Source organism: Suillus bovinus, assembly GCF_016758785.1.
Source record: "Suillus bovinus strain UH-Sbo-P2 chromosome Unknown EDB93scaffold_10, whole genome shotgun sequence".
Lineage (NCBI taxonomy): Eukaryota > Fungi > Basidiomycota > Agaricomycetes > Boletales > Suillaceae > Suillus > Suillus bovinus.
This window is the reverse complement of record NW_024542066.1, coordinates 543,097-566,925: the sequence shown is the minus strand read 5'-3', so window position 1 is coordinate 566,925 and position 23,829 is coordinate 543,097. Positions and strand designations below refer to the sequence as shown.

General features: G+C 48.1%; 10 protein-coding genes across 10 annotated transcripts; 4 read left to right on the top strand and 6 right to left on the bottom strand.

The window, feature by feature from the left end:
* Window positions 1–7: 7 nt before the first annotated feature.
* On the bottom strand, window positions 8–3,508 carry EDB93DRAFT_1101726 (uncharacterized protein; the record flags this gene model as incomplete). The annotated part of the gene is made up of 14 exons (XM_041447125.1): window positions 8–117; window positions 488–541; window positions 603–741; window positions 928–1,008; window positions 1,174–1,208; window positions 1,463–1,527; window positions 1,619–1,680; window positions 1,883–1,997; window positions 2,042–2,161; window positions 2,273–2,309; window positions 2,782–2,827; window positions 2,856–2,917; window positions 3,112–3,245; window positions 3,375–3,508. 14 exons carry the CDS (start codon window positions 3,506–3,508, stop codon window positions 8–10), a joined length of 1,194 nt encoding a protein of 397 aa, XP_041310724.1.
* Window positions 3,509–4,226: 718 nt separating this feature from the next.
* EDB93DRAFT_1247607 (uncharacterized protein) lies at window positions 4,227–5,105 on the top strand (the record flags this gene model as incomplete). Its single annotated transcript, XM_041452610.1, has 6 exons — window positions 4,227–4,349; window positions 4,411–4,515; window positions 4,572–4,629; window positions 4,686–4,865; window positions 4,917–4,972; window positions 5,022–5,105. 6 exons carry the CDS (start codon window positions 4,227–4,229, stop codon window positions 5,103–5,105), a joined length of 606 nt encoding a protein of 201 aa, XP_041310723.1.
* Window positions 5,106–6,947: 1,842 nt separating this feature from the next.
* Window positions 6,948–8,793, bottom strand: EDB93DRAFT_1247605 (uncharacterized protein; the record flags this gene model as incomplete). The annotated part of the gene is made up of 3 exons (XM_041452609.1): window positions 6,948–7,739; window positions 7,793–8,658; window positions 8,715–8,793. 3 exons carry the CDS (start codon window positions 8,791–8,793, stop codon window positions 6,948–6,950), a joined length of 1,737 nt encoding a protein of 578 aa, XP_041310722.1.
* Window positions 8,794–8,871: 78 nt separating this feature from the next.
* Window positions 8,872–9,642, bottom strand: EDB93DRAFT_1129077 (uncharacterized protein). Its single transcript, XM_041448865.1, has 3 exons — window positions 9,435–9,642; window positions 9,313–9,374; window positions 8,872–9,254 (listed from the first exon to the last, which is right to left on the bottom strand). Exons 1-3 carry the CDS (start codon window positions 9,616–9,618, stop codon window positions 9,111–9,113), a joined length of 390 nt encoding a protein of 129 aa, XP_041310721.1. The 5' UTR covers window positions 9,619–9,642; the 3' UTR covers window positions 8,872–9,110.
* Window positions 9,643–10,459: 817 nt separating this feature from the next.
* EDB93DRAFT_1101722 (uncharacterized protein) lies at window positions 10,460–11,275 on the bottom strand (the record flags this gene model as incomplete). Its single annotated transcript, XM_041447124.1, has 4 exons — window positions 10,460–10,744; window positions 10,800–10,833; window positions 10,909–11,169; window positions 11,235–11,275. 4 exons carry the CDS (start codon window positions 11,273–11,275, stop codon window positions 10,460–10,462), a joined length of 621 nt encoding a protein of 206 aa, XP_041310720.1.
* An 853-nt stretch (window positions 11,276–12,128) lies between these two features.
* EDB93DRAFT_1129075 (Cerato-platanin) lies at window positions 12,129–12,894 on the top strand. The gene is made up of 2 exons (XM_041448864.1): window positions 12,129–12,624; window positions 12,686–12,894. Exon 1 carries the CDS (start codon window positions 12,187–12,189, stop codon window positions 12,616–12,618), a length of 432 nt encoding a protein of 143 aa, XP_041310719.1. The 5' UTR covers window positions 12,129–12,186; the 3' UTR covers window positions 12,619–12,624; window positions 12,686–12,894.
* A 26-nt stretch (window positions 12,895–12,920) lies between these two features.
* EDB93DRAFT_64215 (NADP-dependent oxidoreductase domain-containing protein) lies at window positions 12,921–14,765 on the top strand. The gene is made up of 7 exons (XM_041456959.1): window positions 12,921–13,202; window positions 13,255–13,336; window positions 13,399–13,620; window positions 13,679–13,829; window positions 13,900–14,094; window positions 14,146–14,321; window positions 14,371–14,765. Exons 1-7 carry the CDS (start codon window positions 12,976–12,978, stop codon window positions 14,461–14,463), a joined length of 1,146 nt encoding a protein of 381 aa, XP_041310718.1. The 5' UTR covers window positions 12,921–12,975; the 3' UTR covers window positions 14,464–14,765.
* A 311-nt stretch (window positions 14,766–15,076) lies between these two features.
* EDB93DRAFT_1239091 (pyridoxamine 5'-phosphate oxidase) lies at window positions 15,077–15,839 on the bottom strand (the record flags this gene model as incomplete). The annotated part of the gene is made up of 2 exons (XM_041451592.1): window positions 15,077–15,194; window positions 15,253–15,839. The coding sequence occupies 2 exons, from the start codon at window positions 15,837–15,839 to the stop codon at window positions 15,077–15,079; spliced, it is 705 nt and encodes a 234-aa protein (XP_041310717.1).
* Window positions 15,840–17,639: 1,800 nt separating this feature from the next.
* On the top strand, window positions 17,640–21,460 carry EDB93DRAFT_1079960 (uncharacterized protein; the record flags this gene model as incomplete). The annotated part of the gene is made up of 8 exons (XM_041445498.1): window positions 17,640–17,708; window positions 17,772–17,813; window positions 17,868–18,006; window positions 18,068–18,639; window positions 18,699–19,654; window positions 19,711–19,729; window positions 19,790–20,015; window positions 20,085–21,460. The coding sequence occupies 8 exons, from the start codon at window positions 17,640–17,642 to the stop codon at window positions 21,458–21,460; spliced, it is 3,399 nt and encodes a 1,132-aa protein (XP_041310716.1).
* Window positions 21,461–22,158: 698 nt separating this feature from the next.
* Window positions 22,159–23,757, bottom strand: EDB93DRAFT_1080087 (uncharacterized protein; the record flags this gene model as incomplete). Its single annotated transcript, XM_041445504.1, has 7 exons — window positions 22,159–22,437; window positions 22,489–22,747; window positions 22,796–22,829; window positions 22,885–23,050; window positions 23,109–23,279; window positions 23,426–23,447; window positions 23,498–23,757. The coding sequence occupies 7 exons, from the start codon at window positions 23,755–23,757 to the stop codon at window positions 22,159–22,161; spliced, it is 1,191 nt and encodes a 396-aa protein (XP_041310715.1).
* Between the last annotated feature and the right edge of the window lie 72 nt (window positions 23,758–23,829).

Below are 23,829 nucleotides of genomic sequence, written 5' to 3'. Positions count from 1 at the left end.
GCTTGGTTCAATCATGTTCCGTGCCTGCCGCAATAACGCTCAGATGTTGTTTCCGCAGCAACTCTGGATCGGACGGGTGACAACGGAAACGGCTCATGCTGTGGGACTCGTTCAATACTAAATCCAATTATGCGATCAACGGAACGGTGCTGGAAAACAGGATTTTGCAGTTGACTGGATCTCCGGAGTCCGGATATGACTTGGGGACCACGTTTTTGCTGGATTTTGTTATCCTGCATGTGGGAATGAGCGCGATGCGCGATGAGCAGCGCATGACATGTTACGGAAACTCGTTCCCTAGTAAGTACATGTTAATGACCTTCGGCGTGAAGAATTGACGTTCTCTGAAACACTTGATCATATATTGAAACAGCCTTGTCTCTCCTGGATGGGAATGATGGTCGCCCCTCTCCGGAAATGGATGGGGGATATTGCTGAGATTACTGGGCGTGGGGCAATTACATCGGAACTGGACGGATGAACTCACTTTGGCCGGTGAGGGCATGTGGGGGATGCCCACGACCAAAATATACCCCAGGCGCTTGTCATGCCAATATATTTTTTGCTGACTGTAATGGAAAGTATTTTTATCCATGACACACTGTCCATCATGATTTGAACTGTCTCAACTGATGATGCACTCAGTCCGATGGACGTCGAACGCGTGTGAGCAGGGTAGACATCTCTACGAGTCTCTGTCATGACACGCGTTTCATACGCATCCCCACGATCCCCACGATCCTACACTCATCAAACAACATCCGAATGTTATGCATCCAGCAGCCAGGGCTGCCCAATGACCTTCTTCGATTATCAAGGAAGAAAAACTGCTCCCAGTACCTGCCGTCTCGACGACTGCCGAATGAAATATTTAACCTGTCACGTCTTTATGATATACCGACATGACCATTCCACAAAGTCGCATACATTTTGCCTGTCTGGGGCATGAAAGCTCATTTGGCGGTCCGAAACGACAGCGGTAACGTAGTTCGCGGCTTCCGCCTTTCCCTGTCCACGTCACTGTCTAGAACCATATTTCAGCATATATTCTTCGCGTCAGCGTCAAATCGCGCGGCTGCGAGATACTCGATACAGGGACGCAGAAAACCGCGGATGCGGAAGCCCGCGATACCAGCATGTTGCGGTGATTATTACTTAGGCTGCATCATATACTAGCCTCTCATTTCGCATGGGGTAGTGACCTATTGCTGCATGCCCAGGAAATATTGTATAGCAGGACGGATATTACAGTGCCTGGCGTAGACGTTAAGGAATGGGCAGAAGAGCCCAATTACACAAAATGGGAGAAGCCAATGTATTTTGACTTGAGCTTTACTTGACATGGACGTCCATAATTGCTGTGCAAATGCGGGGAAACTTTAGAATCAGGTAATTTACGGTGCACCGACTCGGATGAAGGGCTCCTTCTTTACATAAGGATGCTTCTAAGTGTGAGACATACTCAGACGCATTAACCCCCTCCCGGCATCCCAGCGAGCCTGAGGGAACTCAACCTTACTGGGCGTGCTAAGGTTAATAGTTCAAGTTTTTTATCCCATAGTTTTTGACTTGTCCTTAAGGAGTATCACGACGTGTGACTCGGTCGGTTTGGCCTCACTACCACGCAAGGAGCCACAGTCGCACAGTGCTGTGCGTATTGTGGGTAAGGAAGTGCACAACCTAAAACGTTATCGGACAGACTAATTGCATAGTGACTGTAGGAAGAGACCATGAGAGATGCCTATGCATATACATGTGATTGTTTCTCTTAAGCTTATTTGAGATCCGGGCTGAGGGGTGATCCAACATTAGCCGCAGGGAGCTTCCGTTGGGTGAATGTGACGAGAAGGGACATACACCCTGACTGGCCCTTAGTACTCACAAGCAGTACGACGAACTTGAGCAAGATGGACACATCACTGGCCACAAGAAGCCAGAACACAACAATTAATGATCGATCCTTGCGTCTGCTACGTCGCGGAATGACGCTACATGACCTGAGGTATCCGGTGATCGTATGCATTACCAGCCACTAACTTACTGCTGTGATGTACGATAGCGTGGACGAGGACCAATGATACATTCATGAGGCGATGTCTCGGACTCACCCACTGCGGTAATCGCCGAACAGAACCAGAGTCTTTCACCGTGGGGTTGAACGCTGATGGTTTAAGGTAAGTAAAGATCTAAGATACTGAGAACATGAATTGCGGTACTTACCGGAGACCGAAAACATATATTAGAGTCACAGGATGTTTGAGGCAGTACTTACCTTGAGCGGATTTGCTGCAACACGATTTCGCCCGACACTGAAAACATGCCGCAATATCAAAATCAACAATTCTACAGCTGATGTATCCAGATACGACAACAACCGAATGCTAAAAAGACCGCAAACAGTTGCCGCTTCAAAATATGAATAATCAGACACCGAGTCTGAGTTCGTTTTGGATGACAATTCAACGAGATTGCTGTTTCAGGGAAAAGAAGAGCTTCAGGCGATACCTGTAAGGGTGGTTGAACCATACTAGTAGTAAATGCCAGGGAAGAGGAAAAAAGTCGGAACACATGTTTCCCGCCGGTGTTGCATCACAGGGCAGCCGAAGCCGACCAGATGACGGCCTATGACAGCGCATGTGCGGTTAATTCTCATATGGCCGCGGGCGCAAAATTATTTACCAGAAATGTCATGAATCGGTCATGAATGGCAGGTTCAATTTGGGCTCGAGGTGCCTGAAACTAGGGAATTGTGCGGCTTGGTAACGCAGTATTTGGGAGTACCTGACTCCTGTGTGAAGCAATGGTAAGCCTTGGTCTTCATCCTCACCTAAAAATCCCGGTGAAAATCTACTTACAGCTAACCGGACGACACGCGAAGGTCTATTCAAGTTGGCATCAAACGTGGCCGACGGACGATCTGGCGTGGTAGTGGAGCATCGAGTGTGTCATGTTGTTACTTATAAGTCGTTTCTTCTTTTTCATCCAATATTGATGCAGGTTAATTACCGCGTCAGAGCGCTTCTAGAACTGTGGCTGCATGGTATGTTTCTATTGATAATCATTGTCAATGTTTCATGCTCCCTCTAGATCTCAAGTCGATGATATACTTACTGTCGGATGGCGAGGGATTCTGCAATGTTTGTGATCGGCATCCAACCGAACGCTCGAGGACCCGCTGGTAGTTCGGTGATGACGCTGCTGCTTGAATCGTAGTGATCTTCAAGCCTGGCACATCTATCTTAAAGCTGTACCCCCAACCTGAAAAGTCAGCTATCATGATGTTCTATAAACCAAGCCAATTTCAAGTTCAGCGCTGGTATATTGCAGCTCTCCCACGCTTGTTACTCGGAGGTCATGGTTTTTCAAGTACTTACTATGCGGCACGTTTGAAGTTCTCAATTTTCGCTTCAACAGGCTCATCAGTGAGTCTACCGCAAGGTGTGGCCAGTTGACCCTCGACCTGCAGCTGGTAGCTTCCCGTGTTCTTCTTTTGTGCGAGCAGATTCATCATCCATATCATACCCAGTGGCACTACTAGCTCATCATACCTACCTTCCACTTGTTTTCAACTGGCTCTCGAATACCACTCGCCGGGCCGTATCCCGACCACTTATGACCTGCGACTATCTATATGCACGCAAGCCTCTGTACTTCTCAACCACGGGCGCTCTTGCCAAGAAAATGTTCTGTTGTCCATAATATAGGTCAACGGTCTCTTTCGATGCAGTGGCAAGTCTTATGACATCGATCCACGCACTCTGTTCAGTGACTGGCTTGTTCTACGACAAGTCGGAGACAACCACCATCCACTGTTTCGCTATTCGGTTCAGTGACAGATATTGTTATGTCGGGAAATATCGGCGAAGTGAATTGGGGATGATTTGTCCTGTCTTCTATCATGAGATGATCTAGGACATATGTCCAACAGAAATAATATGTCTTTGACCCTGCTTGATTTGTGCATGCAGCCCGGATATCGGAATAATCGGTCCACCTCGTTGCTTCGGGGTAGTTTGTCGTACCTATAAATCCAGGTGTATCCACGAACAGGAAAAGATATTTCCTTCCCCCCTGCGTGAAGGCAATATCTCTGAACGTTTATCTATCCCCCGCATAAGACAAGTCGGGACCTATGCACAGGTACGGCGGTCTCGACTCTCGATAGATGACGGAATTCAAATTGTTTCTCAGTTCGTACTGGTCTTTGATTATGATCGTTGGCCTCGATGGCGCTCAATCGGCTGTCCAAAGCTGATGAGCTTCATGGAAAGATGCGAGCAAAAATCAAAGGGGACTTGCACTGGAAATCGGACTCCGCGTACCGCCGGGGGCTTAGCGCTGATCCTTTGGTTGAACTGATATCGATAACCACAAGTATTGAATTCAATCTCGACTGTAGCGGATTACCAGATTCGGATCAAGATCCGCACTCCGCCTCCCCGCCACTATAAGTGTTGCCACAAATCCCTATCATATCTATCTCCCCGCACCTGGTACGTGTCACCGTGTACAATGGTGAGCGCACAGCGTATCTGCCATAATTCTCCTCCATCGCTGATGATTCGAAACAGGGCGTCAGTATTGAGACAATCATTCCTGGTGACGGTAAATCGTTCCCCAGAAAGGGCGGTATGTACAATATCTCCGAAACGCGCCCCAACTAAGATCGCCTCAAATCGCAACAGACACGGTCACGATTCACTACGTGGGAACACTTGAGAATGGCACCGTCTTTGATTCGAGCAGAGATCGGCAAGCATCGCACCTCTTGTCCATGATTATAGCTGACAATCATCACCCCCATAGTAAAGACCCTTTCGTGACACAAATAGGTATTGGTAAAGTGATCAAGGGATGGGATGAAGGTTTGTGACTTCCCCGCATCTTTAGCCGTCCAATATTCAATGTTTGATTAGGCGTGCTGCAATTATCGCTCGGCCAGAAGGCTAACTTGATAGCTACTCCTGATTATGTGGGTGAATATCTTATGAAGATCAGGTCGCGGTCTGACATCATCTCAGGCCTACGGATCACGCGGATTTCCTCCCGTCATTCCACCAAACTCGACCTTGAAATTTGAGGTTGAATTGTTGAAGATCAATTAATGACTTTAAAATGACACGACTGTACGAGCTTACTTTCGGCATTTGTGACTGTCTTTCTGTACCAATTCACTCAATTGTATGTTCATGCATTTTGGACCGTTTCGTAATTTCGCAATGGAAATATTTGTCAGATCCATGCCAGTGGTGTACATGATTGCGACCATTGTATCATCTACTTTTATTGAGCTCCCCTATAAAGCGGCATAATTCATCGTGTTCGGCTTCTCGTTGTGCCCGGTGCTCTGATTATCGTATCGTCCTGATGTCAACATTTGGTGACCTAAATGTGTGAGCCTGACTTACTTTCTGCGAAAGCCCCAATAGCAGCTAGCGACTCGTGATGAACTTGTCGAGACGCTTCCAAGAGAACTTCCATCGGTATATCTACTATTCCATATCAGAGATAAAGCGAAAGAGTCAGGAGACTAAAGCGTTTCAGCTTACGGGATGTCCTATTCTCGCGCGAATTATCCATCAGACTATCCAGTTTTCCCCGTATCTCCGCATAAAACGGGTCCCATCCTCTACCGTCATTTTCAGCGACAGCTCTCGCCTCCATTCGCATTTTAGCTTCGGCACATTCTACTTGATTTTCTTCGAGCATTTGCTGGAGCTTATCTAGCTCAGCTCGCAAGGGATCGTTCGCGGCGTTAGATGGTGAGCTCATGAAAAAAAGATTGCTTAGCGTCGGATATCTTTTGTCCCCGCTGACCGGAAATTCCGAAGTCTAGAAAGAATTTACCATACGACGGGCTGAAACACAGCCCCTTATGACAACCCTGCGCCATACTTCCGGTAGTATTGGATATTTTACACATTCTTCCCGGAGGGATACGGTGCTATCGATCGTTTAGAGTTGCAACGAGGACAGAACGTTCTTCGGCCACCGATACATTGTATGCCTCTCGGCCGATAGACCAGATCAAGTATTCTTTTGGAACGACATGAATGTAAAATATTCACTACCTGACCCCGCACCCCGCACCATCATTTAATAGTGTCATGACATCGACACTTTGCAGGTGAGTCCATCAGTGGAGCTTATGATTATCGAGGAACTTTGTCGTTACATAAATGCAGACCTTCCTGATATAGGAGTCTGGCCAATACGTAGAGACCGTACTCAATATCGAGACCTCATGGTCCACGGAATAAACGTGATCAACCTGGTGATTGATGCTATAGGTCCCTTAAACCGTTGCGCTGGGGGCCGTGGTCCGTCATTTGAAACCCGGCACTAAATAACACATGACGCAATCGAGGGTGGTGCAAGTTTGTGGTCGGGACTATCTGGAACAACGCACCCTGGCTACGACAACGGTCATTAAGTCATTGGGAGCAGGGCATAGTCCTCCACACCCTACACGTAATCACCACCAATTACAACTCAGTGACGTTGACCAATCACGGACCTTTGCGGAAAGTGTCCATCGGTTTGAGTTCCAAGAACAAGCTTAAGTTAACAACTCGAAAAGTCGAGGACTGGAATCGCGTAACTTATTAAATAGCAAGGACTTCTCCGGGTCTCGTCATACCACCCAAGGATTTCTCATGATCACGCAAAGCCCACAGCTGGCGCTAGTGTATAACATCTGATTGGCTAGATGATATCATCGATAGATCAAAACTTATGCTTAATTCCATGTTCAGAAAAAAGTCCGTACCTACTTATGGTCGAAGTGTCGGGAAACCCCGACTGGCACAAAACATCCTTTCAGAGTCTCGAAAAAGGGGTCATCGCGGGTATATTGGCATTGCAGGGCTGAAGGGAAACCACCACATCATTCAAAACTATAGTATCATTAATATTTTCGTCAGGTACATCAAAAACAGAAAGAATAATTACGCTATCAGCGACGCCATTGGTACGTGTACTTCAACCATGTCCATGTCGTCGTCGTCGTCATCGTCACTGTCCATCTGGTCCGCAGACGGCTGAGCGGAATCAGGAGAATCCTGTGATTTTGTAGCCGCAACGGGGACATAACCCTCTTCGATGCTTGTGGGAGGGTTGAGGTCTTGGGCTAGCTTGTCCTCGCTTACATCTGCAAACTCCGCCAACTGAGCGGCTAAGAGAGCAAGTTCAGCCTGCAACGCTGCTCTTTCATCGCTGTTCAACTCAGTGCGTAATAAGGTCTCGGTATTACGAGATGGTAGAGATGTGTTCGTATTCGTCGAAACTGGTTGGCTATCGAATGTCGACGATACTTCAGCAGAACTGGCAAATACCGGGGGTGGCGCTTGAGCCACCATCGCGGAATCTGCTTGTATTGGCGCTCCATCCTCGTTTGAGATCTGAAACAATTGTCCAAAATTTATGGCTTTGAGAATGTTTTGTGCAGCTTCCCAAGCATCGCTGCCTTCTCGAACCTGACTTTCGGCAGTTTGCGTTTCCGATGGAGCAGGCTGAGGGCGATGATTTGCCACAGACGTGGACGGCCCTGGATAACCAAAGCCATAAGGGTGACTAGGTTGTCCTTGTGCGGAGGCATGTGGCTGAGACGATGATGTACCGGTATCTGCGTCGTGTACAAGGGGAATATGAGTGAAAGGCGATGATGATGCATGTCCCTGATGGGCAGACAATGCAGTTTGAGCGTGAGTCTGTGGACGACGAGTAGTTCTTTTGGAAGTCTGATAGATAACATCGTTGGGAGTCGAAAAAAAAATCGAAGTGTCATGCTTACATTCCCACCTTCCCAGTTGACATTCAGTCTGTATTTACCGTTATTCCCCTTTTCTAGACGTCCGCGTTTGAAGGCCTTTTGGAGGGCTTGGCTAGCTGAAGGCCTAAAATTCGATTGTAACGGGTAATGCGACGCCATCCAACCAAAGAGAGCCTTTGGTGCACACCCCTCTGGATCCCCAAAATCTATCAGTGCCTCTACAATCATTTCTTCATAACTGGGGAGGTCATCGATGTTATTTGATGATGAGGATGGTTCTGGAGGATGTGCTAAAGGTGCACTCGTGAATAGCGGTGGTGCGTGACTCGATGGAGGCGGTGGAGGTGGGTTTGGTTGGTATTGAGCTGGAGGTGGGTGAGGGTAAGGAGGGTATGGATGGGGGAAATTGTAGTGTGCTTGGGGTGGTGCAGGATAGTACGGAGCGTGCGGATAGGAAGGATGATAATAAGGTTGTTGTGGATAGTGCGGAAGGGACTGTGGCGGTGGATGTGGGTGAGCTGCCGCAGACGGATGAGGTGTCGCACTACCAGCGGCCGGGCCATGCGTTGCAGAGGGGATTGGTGGTTGCTCAGAAGAAGATGAGGCAGTTTTATCTCCTGTGTCCGAAGGCGAATCCTTTGGCGTTGGTGTAGATTTAGTTTGATCCCCGGAGTCCACTGGAGGGCTCAATTGTTGAGGTGGTGCATGCTGAGAGATCTGTGCATGTTGGGCCTGGATCACTGCAATTGCGGCTCGAATATCATACGGCCACACAGTACTTTTTACATGAAGGGGCGCATGAGCCTCAAATGTAAGACAGATATCTATTATCTGTGGCGGAGGAAGCAGTCCCAAGTACTGTCGTTTGATGGCATAAATTTCAGATTCTGTCATCAGGTTATGCATAAATATACAATTGATGATCCAGCACATCTGTCCGCACCTGTAAGGGGCTGGTATCCATTTTGTATCGGAGGATGTGTTGGATGGTACTGAGGAGCTGGAGTGCTCGCCGTTTGCATGATTCCGTGTCACCTGCACAGTTTTTCGCATCAAGGTTTGCGAGTAAGCCACCGACAACGCTAAATTAAACCACCAATATTAATGCAACAATTTACACTCTAGTCAGAACATAGAAGGCCGTCATTTCCTCTCACAAACTCAAGCATATGCATTCTTAGAAAAAGTGATAATATCTCTGTCTTTTGTCTACCAAAAGATACTACTAATACCACAGGGTGGATTCTTAACATATGGCTCTCGCTCATCATTACTAGGCGACGTGTTGAGATCTAAAAGCAAACGAACTGCATCCTTCGGCAAGTTGAAGATACGTCGCTCATGAGGGACGGCCTTCTGCCTGAATTTCTTTTGTAACCGGTGGTGCTGTGGTCGACGGCGGTTGTGACTCTTTAATCAAGGAAGCTTCGTCTGGAGAAAGAGAGAGAAAAGATTCCTTGTATTTCGCTGTCCATCTGCGCACCTAGAAAATCGGAGATGAGACGTCGGGTCATAAAACAAAATGTAGATGAGACACGTACTGGCGAGAAAACATGTTCCCGCTCGCCCCAATCAGCAAGGAATACACAATATAATATAGCCGCTAATCGTTATGAATAAGTTTGTTATGGCCATCAGCCAATCATGACAGCGTGAAACTCACTGGGTATCATAGTATAGGTGAGAATGTGGGACGCGGAGTACACCCATGGTGGACGGAAGTCTCCATCATCTCGCTCAGCGCTCTCTTTTTGACTCGGAGTTGGTTGAACTGCTGGGGACTTTTTTGAGTAGTGCCGTATACACGGTGACCTGCGGGCCAATACAGTTAGTCGGAAGTGGTTCATGAAGTGAAGTATCCCCGACTCCCACGTTAGTTGAGAGGGCTTAGTCGAACACAAAAATCGCTCTCTCATTACCATTCTCTGCCGGCACACGGATTGTCGTCGCTTAGCATTTCAGATGGTCGATATTAGTGGTGACTGTATGCCACTGTGGTCAACGATGATCCTGCGTGGTTTTTCTATCCCAAAGACCATCCCATTCTGAATTGCCCGCGTCCATTGTCGTAGAGGCCGCTCGTCAACTTCTTTCGGTTTTTGTCCCGAACCCGTTTTGAATCCGTCAAATTCATTCTGTTGCACTTCTCTCGTTAGCCTGCCGAGTTGGGTGCTGTATCTGACGAGGCTCTGTTTGCTCGTTATACCACATTTATCAAACGTCCGTCGTCCATTACCCTCTGTATCTCGTCTGTGACTAGACCCCAAACCACGAACCAATATTCCGCTGACCGGTGATACTCTGCTGAATTGGGTTTCTACATGTTTGATATTTCATTCTGCGCTTCTTAACCCCACTCTCTGTCCTCCTTGCTGTGACTCCGTCGTCCCTCTCGCGTTTTGGTTGCAGTACGGGTTCTGTAAACTCCCTGACCCACTATTGATATCACTGGTAACCATCTTAGTACTTTACATACTTGCTTGACGAAAAACAGGTGCAAAGTTTAACAGTTGCTGAGTATGAAATTTTGAAAGTGGAGAGCTGTACGAATATCTTCCTGGCAAGTATTGGTGTCTACCATAAAATTCTCACCTTATCATACTAATCTAATATTCGCTCTACAGAGTATATTTCGGGTATCATCTCATACCATAAGACCCTTCTCGACTTCCAGCTGGCCCTGGGCTTTCAAACAGGGGCATCATTCTCGGCATTCGTGCTGATGCGAATGCGGATTCTCTTCCCATTTGTTGGAACATGCTGCTCAGGGTCTTGACAATTATCTGCCTCTTCTACAGGGATGGCGTGCCCCGATCTTCTGTAATTCGTCATTCTTACCCATTCAGGCTGATTTCGAAGTCCAGGCTGAAAGTCTTGGCTCGCTGTGCCGCTATCAGTCAACAAGCTGGTCTGACCATCGTTCAACCTGATATTGATTTCGCTGAAGGCGAAGATCTCCGGAAGGACATTGGGCTCCACATGAGTATAATCAGCATGTTTCATGTTTCATGCGAGATGCGCTGCATACAGTGTGCTGCTGGAAAGTAAGAGCTACTTCTGGCCTTTGAGTTCAGTCGTGAGTGTTTAAATTATTCACACCAGCTTCTTTAATCACGCCTTACTTTCCGCAATCTTACCTCAAGCATTCTTCGCATTCTACTACGTCAGGTGAAGAGCTTGGCCTGGACACCACTATAATATTTGCTCGTTCAGTCCCTGTCGCAGTAGCAGGTGTCGTCTTCCTTTCAGGCAAGACCTTCATCTCCTGCTCCATCCTAAGCTGATATTTTTGCCATGCAGGTAGTCTGATCCAGTGAAGTTCCTCGACGCGGCCAATGTTGTCGCCAACAAGGTTCCTGCCAACTCTCCTCTTGTTTATATTCTCATTTGGACGCGGTCTGCAAGGCGATGATGCTGGTGCAAAATCTATATTTTAAGCCAGGGCTAAGGCTTGCTCGCTCACGGCGAAAGGCGAAGCTTCAAGTCCGAGATATTACAACTCATCCTTTTTCAGTCACCCTCCAAAATAATAGGCGTCTGACTCAGGTCCGTCGCAAAGTCACCACGAGGAAGCATAGCAGAAGCACGTTTGAACTCGTAATGCATGCTCATCAACAAAACACGATCCCAAACCTTATCAGTTTATTGCTGAGCAGGTCTGTTTTCATGTCTTGTGGTGTCTTGTTTTTGTCAGGGGTACTGGCAATCTCATATGGGCAAACACGGCCTTGAACGATGCCACATGGTCTGATCAGTACAGCGCCATTTGTCTGTGTCAAAGTTAATTGGCAGTGTCCATTTTCAGGTCCATAGAGTTGCTGCAGACTTATGGTGTGGTTGGCTCCTTGGCAATATTCAAGGATGGCTAAAAGACATTTGTCAAGGCAGACATCGCTACTGCACGCAAACCACACATCTGCACTGTCACCTGCTCACTGAAATATCCTGCATCGAGTTAGTTATGCTCTCGGCGCGGGTCATGTGGCCATTCTTTCCTCATTTCACGCCTGTGCACATAGCAACAAGACAGGAGACACCATTGCCGGTGGTCGAAGACGCCTGTGCAGGCAATGATGGTGTTATGTAAAAGCCCTCAAGAGTACTTGGCGCCGTCGTCTCCAACACCCAGGTCACCATATTTGGGTTTAAAACCGGTCTTCATATCCCGCTACGTGTCTTGCCTCACAGGTTTTTAGTTGACAACTGTCATCGGGCACTCGAGCCCGCTGTCGACCTTCATTCTGTGTGGTTAGTGTTTCATTCTGGTGCGCAGATGGTAAACCAGGTTTAAATCATGGCTGCGCGCGCTCTATTTGTCGATGGACCTGGAATATAAAGCCTGGAGAATATCCAGAGGTCAGTCATTAACAATCCAGTCTTCAAACAAATTAACCTTCAAACCACTTGTCTGCACAATGAAGCTTTCATCCGCTGTCGTTCTTTTCTCTGTCTTTGCTCTTCCTGCTTTTGCGATGCAGGTCGAGGTGACCTATGACAGCTTCTATGACAATGCATCCACTTCCCTCGCTGATGTCGCTTGCTCTAATGGTGCTAATGGCCTGTTGACAAAAGGCTTCACCACTTTCGGCTCTCTCCCTTCATTCCCCAATATCGGGGGTATTCCCAACGCCACTTGGAATTCACCTCTGTGCGGTACCTGCTGGAACTTGCAGTACACTACTCCCGCTGGGACACACGAGAGCATCTATATGACCGCTATCGATGCGGCATATACGTTCAATCCGTCCCTTGAGGCATTTGAGGCATTGACAGACAACACTGGTGTCCCTGCGGGCACGGTCTCTGCTACCGCCACCCAGGTAGCCGAGAGCAACTGTGGTTTATAATGATAGGCAAGTCTTTCTACAAAACGTCGGCGCCGATGTGAACAAAAGCTTACTTCCGGACAAGTAGTAATGTCATATTACCAGACCATTTTGGAAGTTTGAAGAGTTATTAGCTTACACCATGGACTTTTCGTCTTACCGTCTCGCTTCTTCTACCTTTACTGCTATATATAATTGGCTTTCGATGAGCATTCGAAGTACAGTTGTTCGCAGTACTCACTCGTTCGGACTTGTATTAACTTGATTGTCTATAAATGGAAATTTGTCTTGATCTGATGCGTCATCCTGAGGAGAATATTAGGGGAGAGGGGGGGGGGATGCTGGTGAACAATTTATTCTTTTTTCTTCGCCATCATTATGAGTCTCTATCAACCTGCTCCCAAACCGCCCACCAAGCTCGGTATATATCGTACCCTGGCCCCCACTGCGGGAGTGCACGTTTCCCCACTGGCCTTGGGAGCTATGTCCATCGGGGACAAATGGCACCAGTACGGAATGGGTGCAATGGACAAGCAGTCCTCGGTAAAGCTGTTGGACGCATATTTCGACGCAGGTGGAAATTTTATCGACACTGCAAACAATTAGTGAGCACCATATTGCTGGTTATCATGAACACCCCTAAGTGGAACACGGTAGCCAAGACGAAAGTTCAGAGGAGATCATCGGCGAGTGGGCTGAAAAGCGTGGTATTCGTGACCAGCTTGTCATTGCTACAAAGGTTTGTTGTTCACAACGCTTCACGATACAATTTTCTCGAACTTGAGATTATCTTTTGAACAGTATACCACCAATTTCAAACGAGGCTCCAATGAAGCACAAAAGGTTAATTTTACCGGAAACAACGTCAAGTCTATGCATATCAGCGTGGAGGCGAGCCTGAAGAAACTCCGAACATCTTACATCGACATCTTATATCTTCACTGGTGGGACTTCGACACCAGTGTTGAGGAGGTCATGAACGGACTGCACATCCTGGTCCAGCAGGGAAAAGTTCTCTACCTGGTAACGCATATTAAACACCCCTGTCAAATCATTGAGTTATTTACATCCATTGTATCAGGGTATCTCTGACACACCTGCCTGGATTGTGTCCAAGGCAAATCAATACGCTCGTGATTATGGGAAAACTCCTTTTGTGATCTATCAAGGCATGTGGAACATTTTGGAGCGCTCATTCGAGCGCGACATAATTCCCATGGCCCGCGCTGAAGGTACAGCCGCAGCTTCGTTGTCTGAGAAGTCCTATCTAACGTGTCATTCTATTCAATCAATATTCGATAGGTATGGCACTCGCACCCTGGAATGTTCTCGCTAGCGGTAAATTCCGCACGGACGAAGAGGAGCAAAGGCGACGCGAAACGGGAGAGAAGGGAAGGGAGATGTTTACAGGCTGGGAACGCACCGAAAATGAAACGAAGGTGTCTCATGCGTTAGAGAAGGTAGCCAAGGAGGTTGGCGCCAGTCATATCACCGCTGGTATGATACATCACACTGATCATAAAAATACATTAATAACGGGGAATGCAGTGGCCATCGCATACCTTATGCAGAAAACGCCATACGTTTTTCCCCTGGTCGGAGGCCGCAAAGTCGACCAACTGTATGGGAACCTCGAGGCGCTTGACATTCTTTTGTCCCCGGACCAGATAAAGTATTTGGAAAGTATCATTCCGTTTGATGCGGGGTTCCCGACGTCCATGATTGTGCGTAGCGCCACCTGAGTCATATATACCAAACTGACGCATCCCACAGGGCGATGGGTCATCTCCTACTATGCTTCTCGCACATACCGCTCATTTCGAGAAGGTCCCGCGCGTCGAACCAATCAGACCATCAAAGAAGTAAGAATTTTCAGCAAAGTGCTGCGTTGGCTACGTTCTCAGATTGCATAATATTCCGTGTCAATAAAACTTTATCGATTGGCAATTAATTTGTGACTTGCGTTTCATTATGATGGTTCACTGAGAGTCCTTCTGTATGTCCCGCACTAGGATTGAATGAACAAGGAATAGATTCAGCCCCGCGGGTCTGATTTATCGAGGTTATCAGTTATCGACTGGCGATCACCCGATGTTTTTGCCATGCGACTATGAACTCTGATAGATCATGCAGACAATGCGCAAGGCCGCAACAATCCCACTACGGTCATGGCCTGGCCTTGCTCGAAGTTGTCAACAATCGCCGACTGTGCTCTCGTAAGCTCCAGAACTTGGTGATTCTGGCCTGCAGGCAGCCTTATGTTCCATCCAAGTGGAGTTGCCTCGGCGCGTTATCCTGCAGTCTTTGTTGCTTATTCTGGACTCAGTTAAAAGTGCCGATAGGTCTCTGTTTAAAGTAACCTGTCAGAAAGTAATCTCGAATTCCATCTGGAGAGGCCGCAGCTCGCCGCGATATCTGGAATTTCATATTTGCTACCCATGCGAGTGGTATCGGTCCAGATTATTGACCATGTTGGAGATTACGGGGACAATCTATCTATCGTCCACCGCGGTTGTTCGTCGGGCGAACCCTCCACACGAAGATATCGGACACGGTCATGAAGCCGTGATGGCTTTCCGAGCCAAAATTCGACTTCGCTGTATTATTTCAACGTGTAAGATTAACTTGTAGACAAGAATAGAAAACGATAATTACCTTGGGATTACCCTCCATCCACCCCAAAAGTCAGGTAACGGAACATCGCCTTCTTTGTCGGATGCCCGCACTCCAAATAGTTCCTCAACTTCCGCCAATCGGTTGGCCAGGTCATCTTCCCCGATGACAGTGCTCTGATGACTTGCCCACGCACCCAAACGGGTGCCGACAGGACGGGATTTAAAGTACTCTTCGCTCTCAACTTTCGACAACTTTTCGACCCTGCCCAGCACCCTCACCTGCCTGTGCATCTCACGCCAGTGAAAAAGTACGGCAGCTCGAGGGTTCTCTTCCAGTTCTCGAGACTTGCGAGAAGTATAATTAGTATAGAAAACAAAGCCCCGCTTGTCTAGCTGCTTGAAGAGCACCATGCGCGAAGAAGGTATACCGGATGCTGTTGCTGTGGAGAGAGACATGGCATCTGGTTCGCAGACATTGGCTTCACGGGCTTGGTTGAACCAGATGTGAAATTGCTCTAGGGGAGAAGCGTGGACGTTTGATGGGGTGATATGATCTGGGGTATCATATTGGAGATGACTTTGTACTTGGAGGCAATCTGCTGATTCTGTGACGGAGACTGAGGACATGAATGATTGAGAGAAGCTACAGCTGTAGATGGAAGGCGATGAAGGGACACAAAAAGAAGACGATAATGCCGCTGGGATAAGTCTACGAGCGATGATGGTACGAGTTAAGAGCATAAATTCGACTGTGGTCAAGTGATCATCGCCTATAACTTCGGGGATTCAATTGAATGGCAGGCTAGCTTGAAACATCAACGTTTCAACGTTTCAGCTTCAGAGCACGTTGTTTCGTCGGATTCATAGTTGATTCGTTGACCAGAAGTACAGGCGTGTGAGAGGCTGTCGAAGTTCCAATTATATCCCACTTCAGATTTGCAGATGGGCCCCAATGGCAGACTACACGGCGGAACTCACTTATAGCGACCGCGGATCACAGACTATTCTGCGAGTAGTATGCGAACAGCAGGCAAGCGGAAGAAGGCGTTCATGAACAAAAATTTAACGTTCAACATCCATAAGCGATTCGAAGCGAATACTCTATGGATCATGTACATACGGCATCTCCATTCCATCTTATCGTATCTCACAATCAGTTTCAGGTTCATAGTAATCCTATCGAGCCTCGAGGTGGGCGGGATGTTTGCGACGCCCATAACTCACTTGATTTCACCGACCGAGTTTTCAACTTCTCAAAGCTGGCTCAAATCATTCGCGTCGTACGTCGTTGGTGTTTGAACGAAGTTACTAAGTAACCAGACTTCTGATTACGTGCGATTTTGTACAAAGATAGGCTTCAGTAGACGCTTGATTTGGAGTAGCTCTGTAGCTCACGGGCACGCTAACCTGGTGTTAATTCAAATCAGGATGCGAGTTTGTAGATTAATTATGATGACAGATAGCATTACCTCGGGCACAGCAACGGATTGATAAAGAGGGCGGCAAACTCGCTTGGCATGGTATTCATGTCGTTTGACAGCTTGACGTCGACCTTGACATGAACAGGGGTCATGATCCAAGCTTGCTGCTAGCGGGAAGCGACCGAGGTTTGCTGGAGCTCTCCGCTCGTTTCAAACGTTTTCCCAGATAGTAAGGGCAGGAACAGTATATGGCCCTTCTGATGCCACAAGTGGTTGCCACCTCTATAGGCGCCAGCTGTTAGTTGCTCAGCTGGTCGGGCCGCGAAAACGGAAATATGAATGTTGATCCCCTCAACATGCGCAAGATAGGATTTCGATGAGTTGTTCGGACCGTTACTAAAGCAGGGGACCTATTGCCTAATGGCACCCTCAAATGATCTTGTGCAAACAATTGGATTGATTTCCCCGAGTGAGATACTGGACTGGCGCTTTTTGGCCGAGGGACTCCCCAAGCATTTAGTAACAGCGCCCACGATGACACACTTCAACATACCTACCAGCCAGGTACCAGGCAGATAAAGAGCTGTCAACTCTGTTACTGACATCGCTGCTTGGACGGCCAAGGAGTATCTCTATCTTGGGCACTGAAGCACTAGATGTTGTCACACTGGTGTCCCAGAGGCCCTGAAACAGGTCTGCGAAGATGATAGGTTGTTTTCATGATTGATTTTGTGGCGACGGCATCTGTGTGCGCTGGGCTGGTAATTCTTGAGCAATCCTCGATTGGAATAGCCTGAGTGTGCCGACGTAAAAGAAAAACAGCGCTAGTCGTATAAACTTTGGAAAGTTCTAACCACGTGCCTGAAACTGCCGGCATGTTCCGATTATGGATCTGAGATTACATCCAGTGAAATGGTCTTCATCAACTCTTCATCTCCTGGTTTTCATCCTTCTCTTACCTCCACAACTTCCCTGGTTGCCCAGCGAGCGCATTCAATTCTCAAAAATGCACTCCATATCCGACTTGACGACATTTTGTCGCAAGACGACTGGTGACGTCCCTCCCAAACTTGTGGTACGCATACACTTCGTCTTGTCTACCATACATTCGTTCAACGTCGTTCATCATTTTTTGTAGGGCGCGTCTACCACAGTCGTAGGATCGAAGATGTATCTCTTCGTGCGTTGCTAGTTGGTCTCTATCGTCCCTTCTCATCAAGGCATCCATATATAGGGTGGGCGCCTAGTTACAGAACGTCGTATGGTCTCGGATCTATACGTGTTCGACTTGGAGACCTTCGTTTGGGAGAAGATCACACCATCTACAGATGATGATATACCGGCAGCACGATATTTCCATAGCACAGAGACCTGTGAGTTTCCTCGCTTGCCTAATCGTCGTCAAGCTCTTATGCAGATATGACTTATCATAAGGGAACAATCAACTGATTGTTTTCGGTGGTATGGGCAGCACCCCGAACTCTAGTAATCCAGAAGATCTTTGTGTCCTCAATGACGTCCGTTTCTTCGACTTGTCAATAATGCACTGGCTTCCCGCAACAGCTACTAACAGTCACCCTGCCTCTGCGGAGTCTGGCGCAGAGACATTGGTTCCAAAGCCCCGATATGCACATCTATCATCTGTCTCAGCTGATCGTCTTTTCGTCATCGGAGGCCAAGACCTATCGAATGTTTGGCTAGATGACATCTATGTGTACGATTTATTGGGTAGAGCTTGGGTTCAGCGCCGAAGCTTTCCCCACCATTGTGGTACCTATCGTAGCGTAGCGGTCTCAGCAAACCAACGTGTCCGAATACCCCAGGAGGAAGTCCACTCGACGGATACGACCACCATCTTAGGTTCCCCTGGGGCACGATTCCGGCCCGAAAAGTCCCCTGCTTCAGCTCAAGCATTCACTTCGTCCGATTCTTTGGTTCACATGCCGTATTCAGCCCCTCCAACTGACAACTTTCCGAATGACATCTACCTGTATAGCAATTACAACGTAAGCTGTCAACAGTCGTGACCACTTCTTTTAGGCCTGATGGCATATGTGTTGCAAAGTTCACAGATGTCAAGCGCGAATTCGAGGTCTTTTCTCCATTGCCAGATACGGATTTTACAATCACAGATCGTTCCACAGAGATGACGGGCACGTCATTCCCACCAGGACTCCGTTTTCCTTCAGGTGCTATCCTGGGCACGCACTTCATCATTGCTGGCACGTACCTGGCGCATACATATCAATCTTATTCTATTTGGGCGTTAGACATGTTGACCATGACTTGGTCACGTATTGACTCCGGGAGCGCCATGGCGACTGGCTCCTGGTTTCGTGCCTGTTTGTGGGCAGAGGCGAACAAGTTGATGATCTTCGGAAACCGAAATGGCAACCTCATCGAAGATTATAATCGCCGGCTTCTCAGTTGGGATCACGTTGCTGTGATAGATCTGGAGTCGTTTGGAATCTATCAACCTCCACCTCTGCAAATCGATATACCAATGCAGGAGTTTGGATTATCAGCCTTAGAAGAGGGTGTTCTTGCTGATTTTGAAATCATCTGTGACGACGGGCGCAAAGTCAAATGTTCGAGGAAGACTCTTGAGGATCGTTGGCCATGGTTCAAAGATCAAAGGATCAAATTCTTGGCGCGGGCCCGACAGGCAATAGAGATCTTGCCATCATCTCCCATGGACGTCGGACTCCCGGACCTCCCTGGCGCACCAGGGTCCTCGGAAGCCCGTCCAGACCCACGTCTCACGCCACGTGCCTTCAACTTATCCGAGCCTTATCCGATTACACTCGCGTTATTGCAGTATTTCTATTCATTGGCGCTCATCACTCCCCTTCAACATGCTCCTGCGGTGTTGAGTCAATTGTTGATCCTCTCGAGTACTTACCAAATCCACCACCTCGAATCCCTTGTAAAACATGCAATGCATCGGGCTCTTTCGAATTCAACTTCTGTCGGTGTGTACGAAGTCGCAACACTGTGTAGCTGTCGGAGTCTTCAAATTAGGTTTGTTTATCCAGGATATCTTGACGGCATGTTTTGACTTTTTTTTGTTCGTTCAGGGCACTCAAGACAGTTATGGTGAATATTTGAAATAAGATAGGGTCTTTTGTTACGAGCTGACATGTTCTCAACTCCTAGTCTTACAGCCAGAAGAGGACTGGTCGTTCCCGCGCTGACAGTAAAAGCGGAGGTGGTGGTCGTAACCCTGACCCCAGTGACAGCGATAACCCTGGTCGTTCCAGCGACACTGTCCCAACACCAAGTCGCAGCCGCAGCGGCGGTGTTTCGGACGTAAAGTTATCTAGCTCTCTCGATCAGCAGAGCAGTGCAGGCTCGACGATGACAGGCTTCACAGCTAATCTCAGTAAGCGCTGCTTTTGGGACTGTGAGTAAAAACGAAGTGTTCTAATTCGGTGATCTGGGCAACGTGTAGCTTTTCCCACTCGTAATGGATCACCACGTCAGAGTTCCGCTGCCACCGCAACCGCGACAGTTTCTCAAGTAACACAAGCCTCACATAAGAACAACTCTTCTGAGTGTACATTAATACCTCGACGGAGACGATCCATGGCACACAACAGAAAGCTCAGCATTATTTCGGCCCACACGGATTTTGAGATACGCGCTGTAGCCGACCTCCTATCGCCTGCAGTATCGCATACACGGAGCTACGCTGAAGAGCAAGAGCGCGTTGGTGTTACAATAGATGATAACGATGACTTCCTTGATCCCAGCAATGGTGTACATACTACCGGAAAGGCTCCTCGCATGCCATATCTGCTTCTAGAACATGAGGAACCTCTTTCGCCTTCCTTCGGATCCCATCACATGACTAGCCCAACCACTTATTCAGAGTCAGATTGTGATGTCTCAGATGATTACTCTGGCTCTTACAATCCCCCACACTCCGCTTTCCACCTTCCACGCCGCTCAAAGACGCGATCACGCGCTAGCAACGGGCACATAAGCGCTAGCGACAGCGATACGCCCTCCTTGTCGTCTTCAACGACGTCTTTCAGCTCGAATGGCAGTATCTCGCAATTATACTCAGCATCACCTCCTACCAGCCCTGCCACCCTCAAGACTCCCATTGATCATCCAGCTGTTGCTAACCAGCAGCTTACCATCATCGAGGAGCGAACAGCTGAAGGCCAGGACATAACTGGTCGTCGCTATTCCGACTCCGGCAGCATCGTCTTTTCACCTGATTATACAACACCGTCACTACGGAAGCCGCATGTCACGCGAACTCCTGACACGCGACCGAAAGGTCGGGTGTTCAATGTAGAACACCTGAGACTCAATGTTCAACCCCCACTCACCGGCCAATTTCCATCCATATCACCTGCACCTTCTTCGACCTTTGATATTAGCTCACCCATGAGCAGCACCTTTTCCCCGACAAGTGCCTATACATCGATGTCGATGACCAGCCCTTACCCCATGAAGTCATCTCTGAATCGTTTCATTACCCCGGGCCCGAGCGGTGGCAGGGCTCCGAGTGTGCTTGAAAGCGCGTGGTCAGTGTCTCCAACTGCAAGCGTCGTAACATCCAAAACTGCTCGCAAGGAAGACAGCAAAGCAGAGAAGGCGCGGAAAACGGAGGAAAAGAAGCGAAAGAAGGCAGAGGCTAAGGCTGAGGCCAAGGCTAAAGTGGAGAGATTGGCGGAAGAGTTGAAGCAGCGCCAACGGCGCAAAGTTTCCACCCTGGATAGACAGTCACTGCACTCCCATCGGTCATTTGGCCGTGGTGCACGGCGGCCGTGGGAGGGTGACATTGCTATGTATGAAGGTTTGGGCGCCCTTTGATTGTTGTTCTTTAGTCTTCATTTGCTTTCCACTATCTGTGCTTGTTCCTTGATTTTATCGTATATATATCATGTTCATTTTGCATACATTCACAATGTCATCCTATCTGTCATTAATGTACCACGCAATGTACCGGATTAGTCTCAAACCTATTGGAAACTCATTCCAGTGGCTTTGAGGTGAAGATAACGATAAAATGACTATTAGAATTGGAAAGAGAAAGGGAGACATGAAATCCGTGGTGCCAATGACATTTGAGCCAACCATGACCACGGTGAACATTTTCCACGTGCAGCCTGACCTCCGCCACAGTATTAGAAGCTCGTTGTAGTTACTAAGGTGAAGAGGGGAAACTGATACTCATAGTCCACCAGTCAGAAGGGAGTTTGTAGGGAGATCCGTCACTGCTACATTGCCTCGACTTTCCGCCATCCCCGGCTCAAATTGCCTAGCGGCATCGGCCTCGGCAGTTATAGCAGCAAAGACGGGTGGGCTGCCGTGAGTACCTGCCAATGATGCATCGGCGGAAACGACCGAATCTCCCCAGAAATGGGGTGCAATGATATGATTATCTGTGAGCCAAAACATGAGTACAAGGACAGAGAATAAATAGGAGACAATCTGGGACTTACACTCCCTTGCATGCGCTGTAGCCGGCATTGAGTGAACTTTGAACATGTATCTCTCCAAATAACTATTCACTCACCGAGATCTTTCTGTCTGCTGCAGGAGGGGCCTTCCTTACAATCAGGTCGACGAGTCACAGTTTCTGCGAGAAAACCCTTCTGCCTTTCTCGTATCCACCAGTCCTTAAGACCCCAGAGCATGACTTCTGTAGCGCATTGTCTGCATAGCCTGTTTCTCGGCGCGTCTGGATTTTCATCAATCCCAGCGGTCACGCTGTGGATATCTATGAACAAGTCGAGCTCTATCAGGGGACGGAAACCGTTAGGCTGGGAGAGGATGTGTGATGCAACCTACACCCCGTCAAATTATGTAGGGCTATGATCAAAAGGACCATAACTAACCTCGCGATAGATATGCCGAGGAGAAATTTCTTGAGCGGTCAGGTAATCAAGCATAATGTCGACCTCAACGGTATTATGATCGAAACATCCATAGACTTCGGATGATTGGATGAGATCACCGAGGTCAGACATATTGTGAGGGTGCTGAGATAACAGAGGTGCTGCCAAGCAACGCCCTGGTACACCAACGCCGCAAAATGAGACCTGACATAGATCACATTTTGTTGTGGAGGGAGCGCGCAAGGCGAGAAGATTTTCGCTGATAGCCAAGGTAAGAGAAAGTCAAGGGGTAGTAGCATTCACGTACCAGTTTCCACAAAACGCATGACCAGGCGGATTACCTAGAGTACAGAGCTAAAATATTTCTCTAGTACTGAATGTAATGGTACAACCTACCGTCATCCAAATGCCACGCACGCTCTGGGTCAACGCCGTAATCGATGACAGGTTGAGGGCACCTCCAACCAAATGCATTATCAGGCGCACAATGAGGACAAGGGCGGACATAATCCACATTTTGATTTAGGTTGGGTTCCGGTGACGCTTCTCGTGGTGTCGGGATCTAGGAAACACGTGCTTCAGAGATGCATTGTAAATGAACCGACTTCTGGACTACGCACCCTCATAGAACATCCAGCCTTGTATACCTCATCCGCTTGAATCCGTTCTCGTTCAGTGCGTTCTCGTGAAGGATCGGCACGCAAAAGAATATCGACGATCGATTGCAGAGGACGTGATGGTGTAACGATAGTAGATACTCCTCGACATGCAGGGCAATTCGTACCTCCGTTCTAGAGTCGGTTCTCGTTAGTTCAATAGCTCCCCGATGACACAAAAATGGGAAAAGAATGAACACGTGCGGTCAGCATGAATACCCGATGTGTCGGTGAGCGCATGGTGTGCCACGAGCGACTGTCAACCGGAGACCAAAACTCACACGAATCCACAAAACGCAGCAGCTTGACAAAGATCAGTATTAGAATACAACTGCATTCTGAAAGAGCCATACCTGCCACAGAAGAAGTGCTGACAAGGAGACACAACTACTGGTCGGTACACTAGCTCAGTGCAACAACCGCATTGAAGTTCTTGAGCAAGATCCTCTGCTAGGGCCTCAAAATATGGTTTAGCAACAGGCTTTTCGCTATCTGGCTCATTTCCCAAATCCTCTTTGAACCGCTTCTTGCTCGTCTCGTCCTCAAGTCCTTCAAATGAGGAAGGGGGCCCGCGTTTTAGGGCTGAGCTGGAGGCGCCTGCACTGCGGGACATTGACAGCCCCATCATAGACTCAGATGTATCCGAATGTGAGGGTTGCGGTTCTTCCATCGTCCTTGAGAGTTT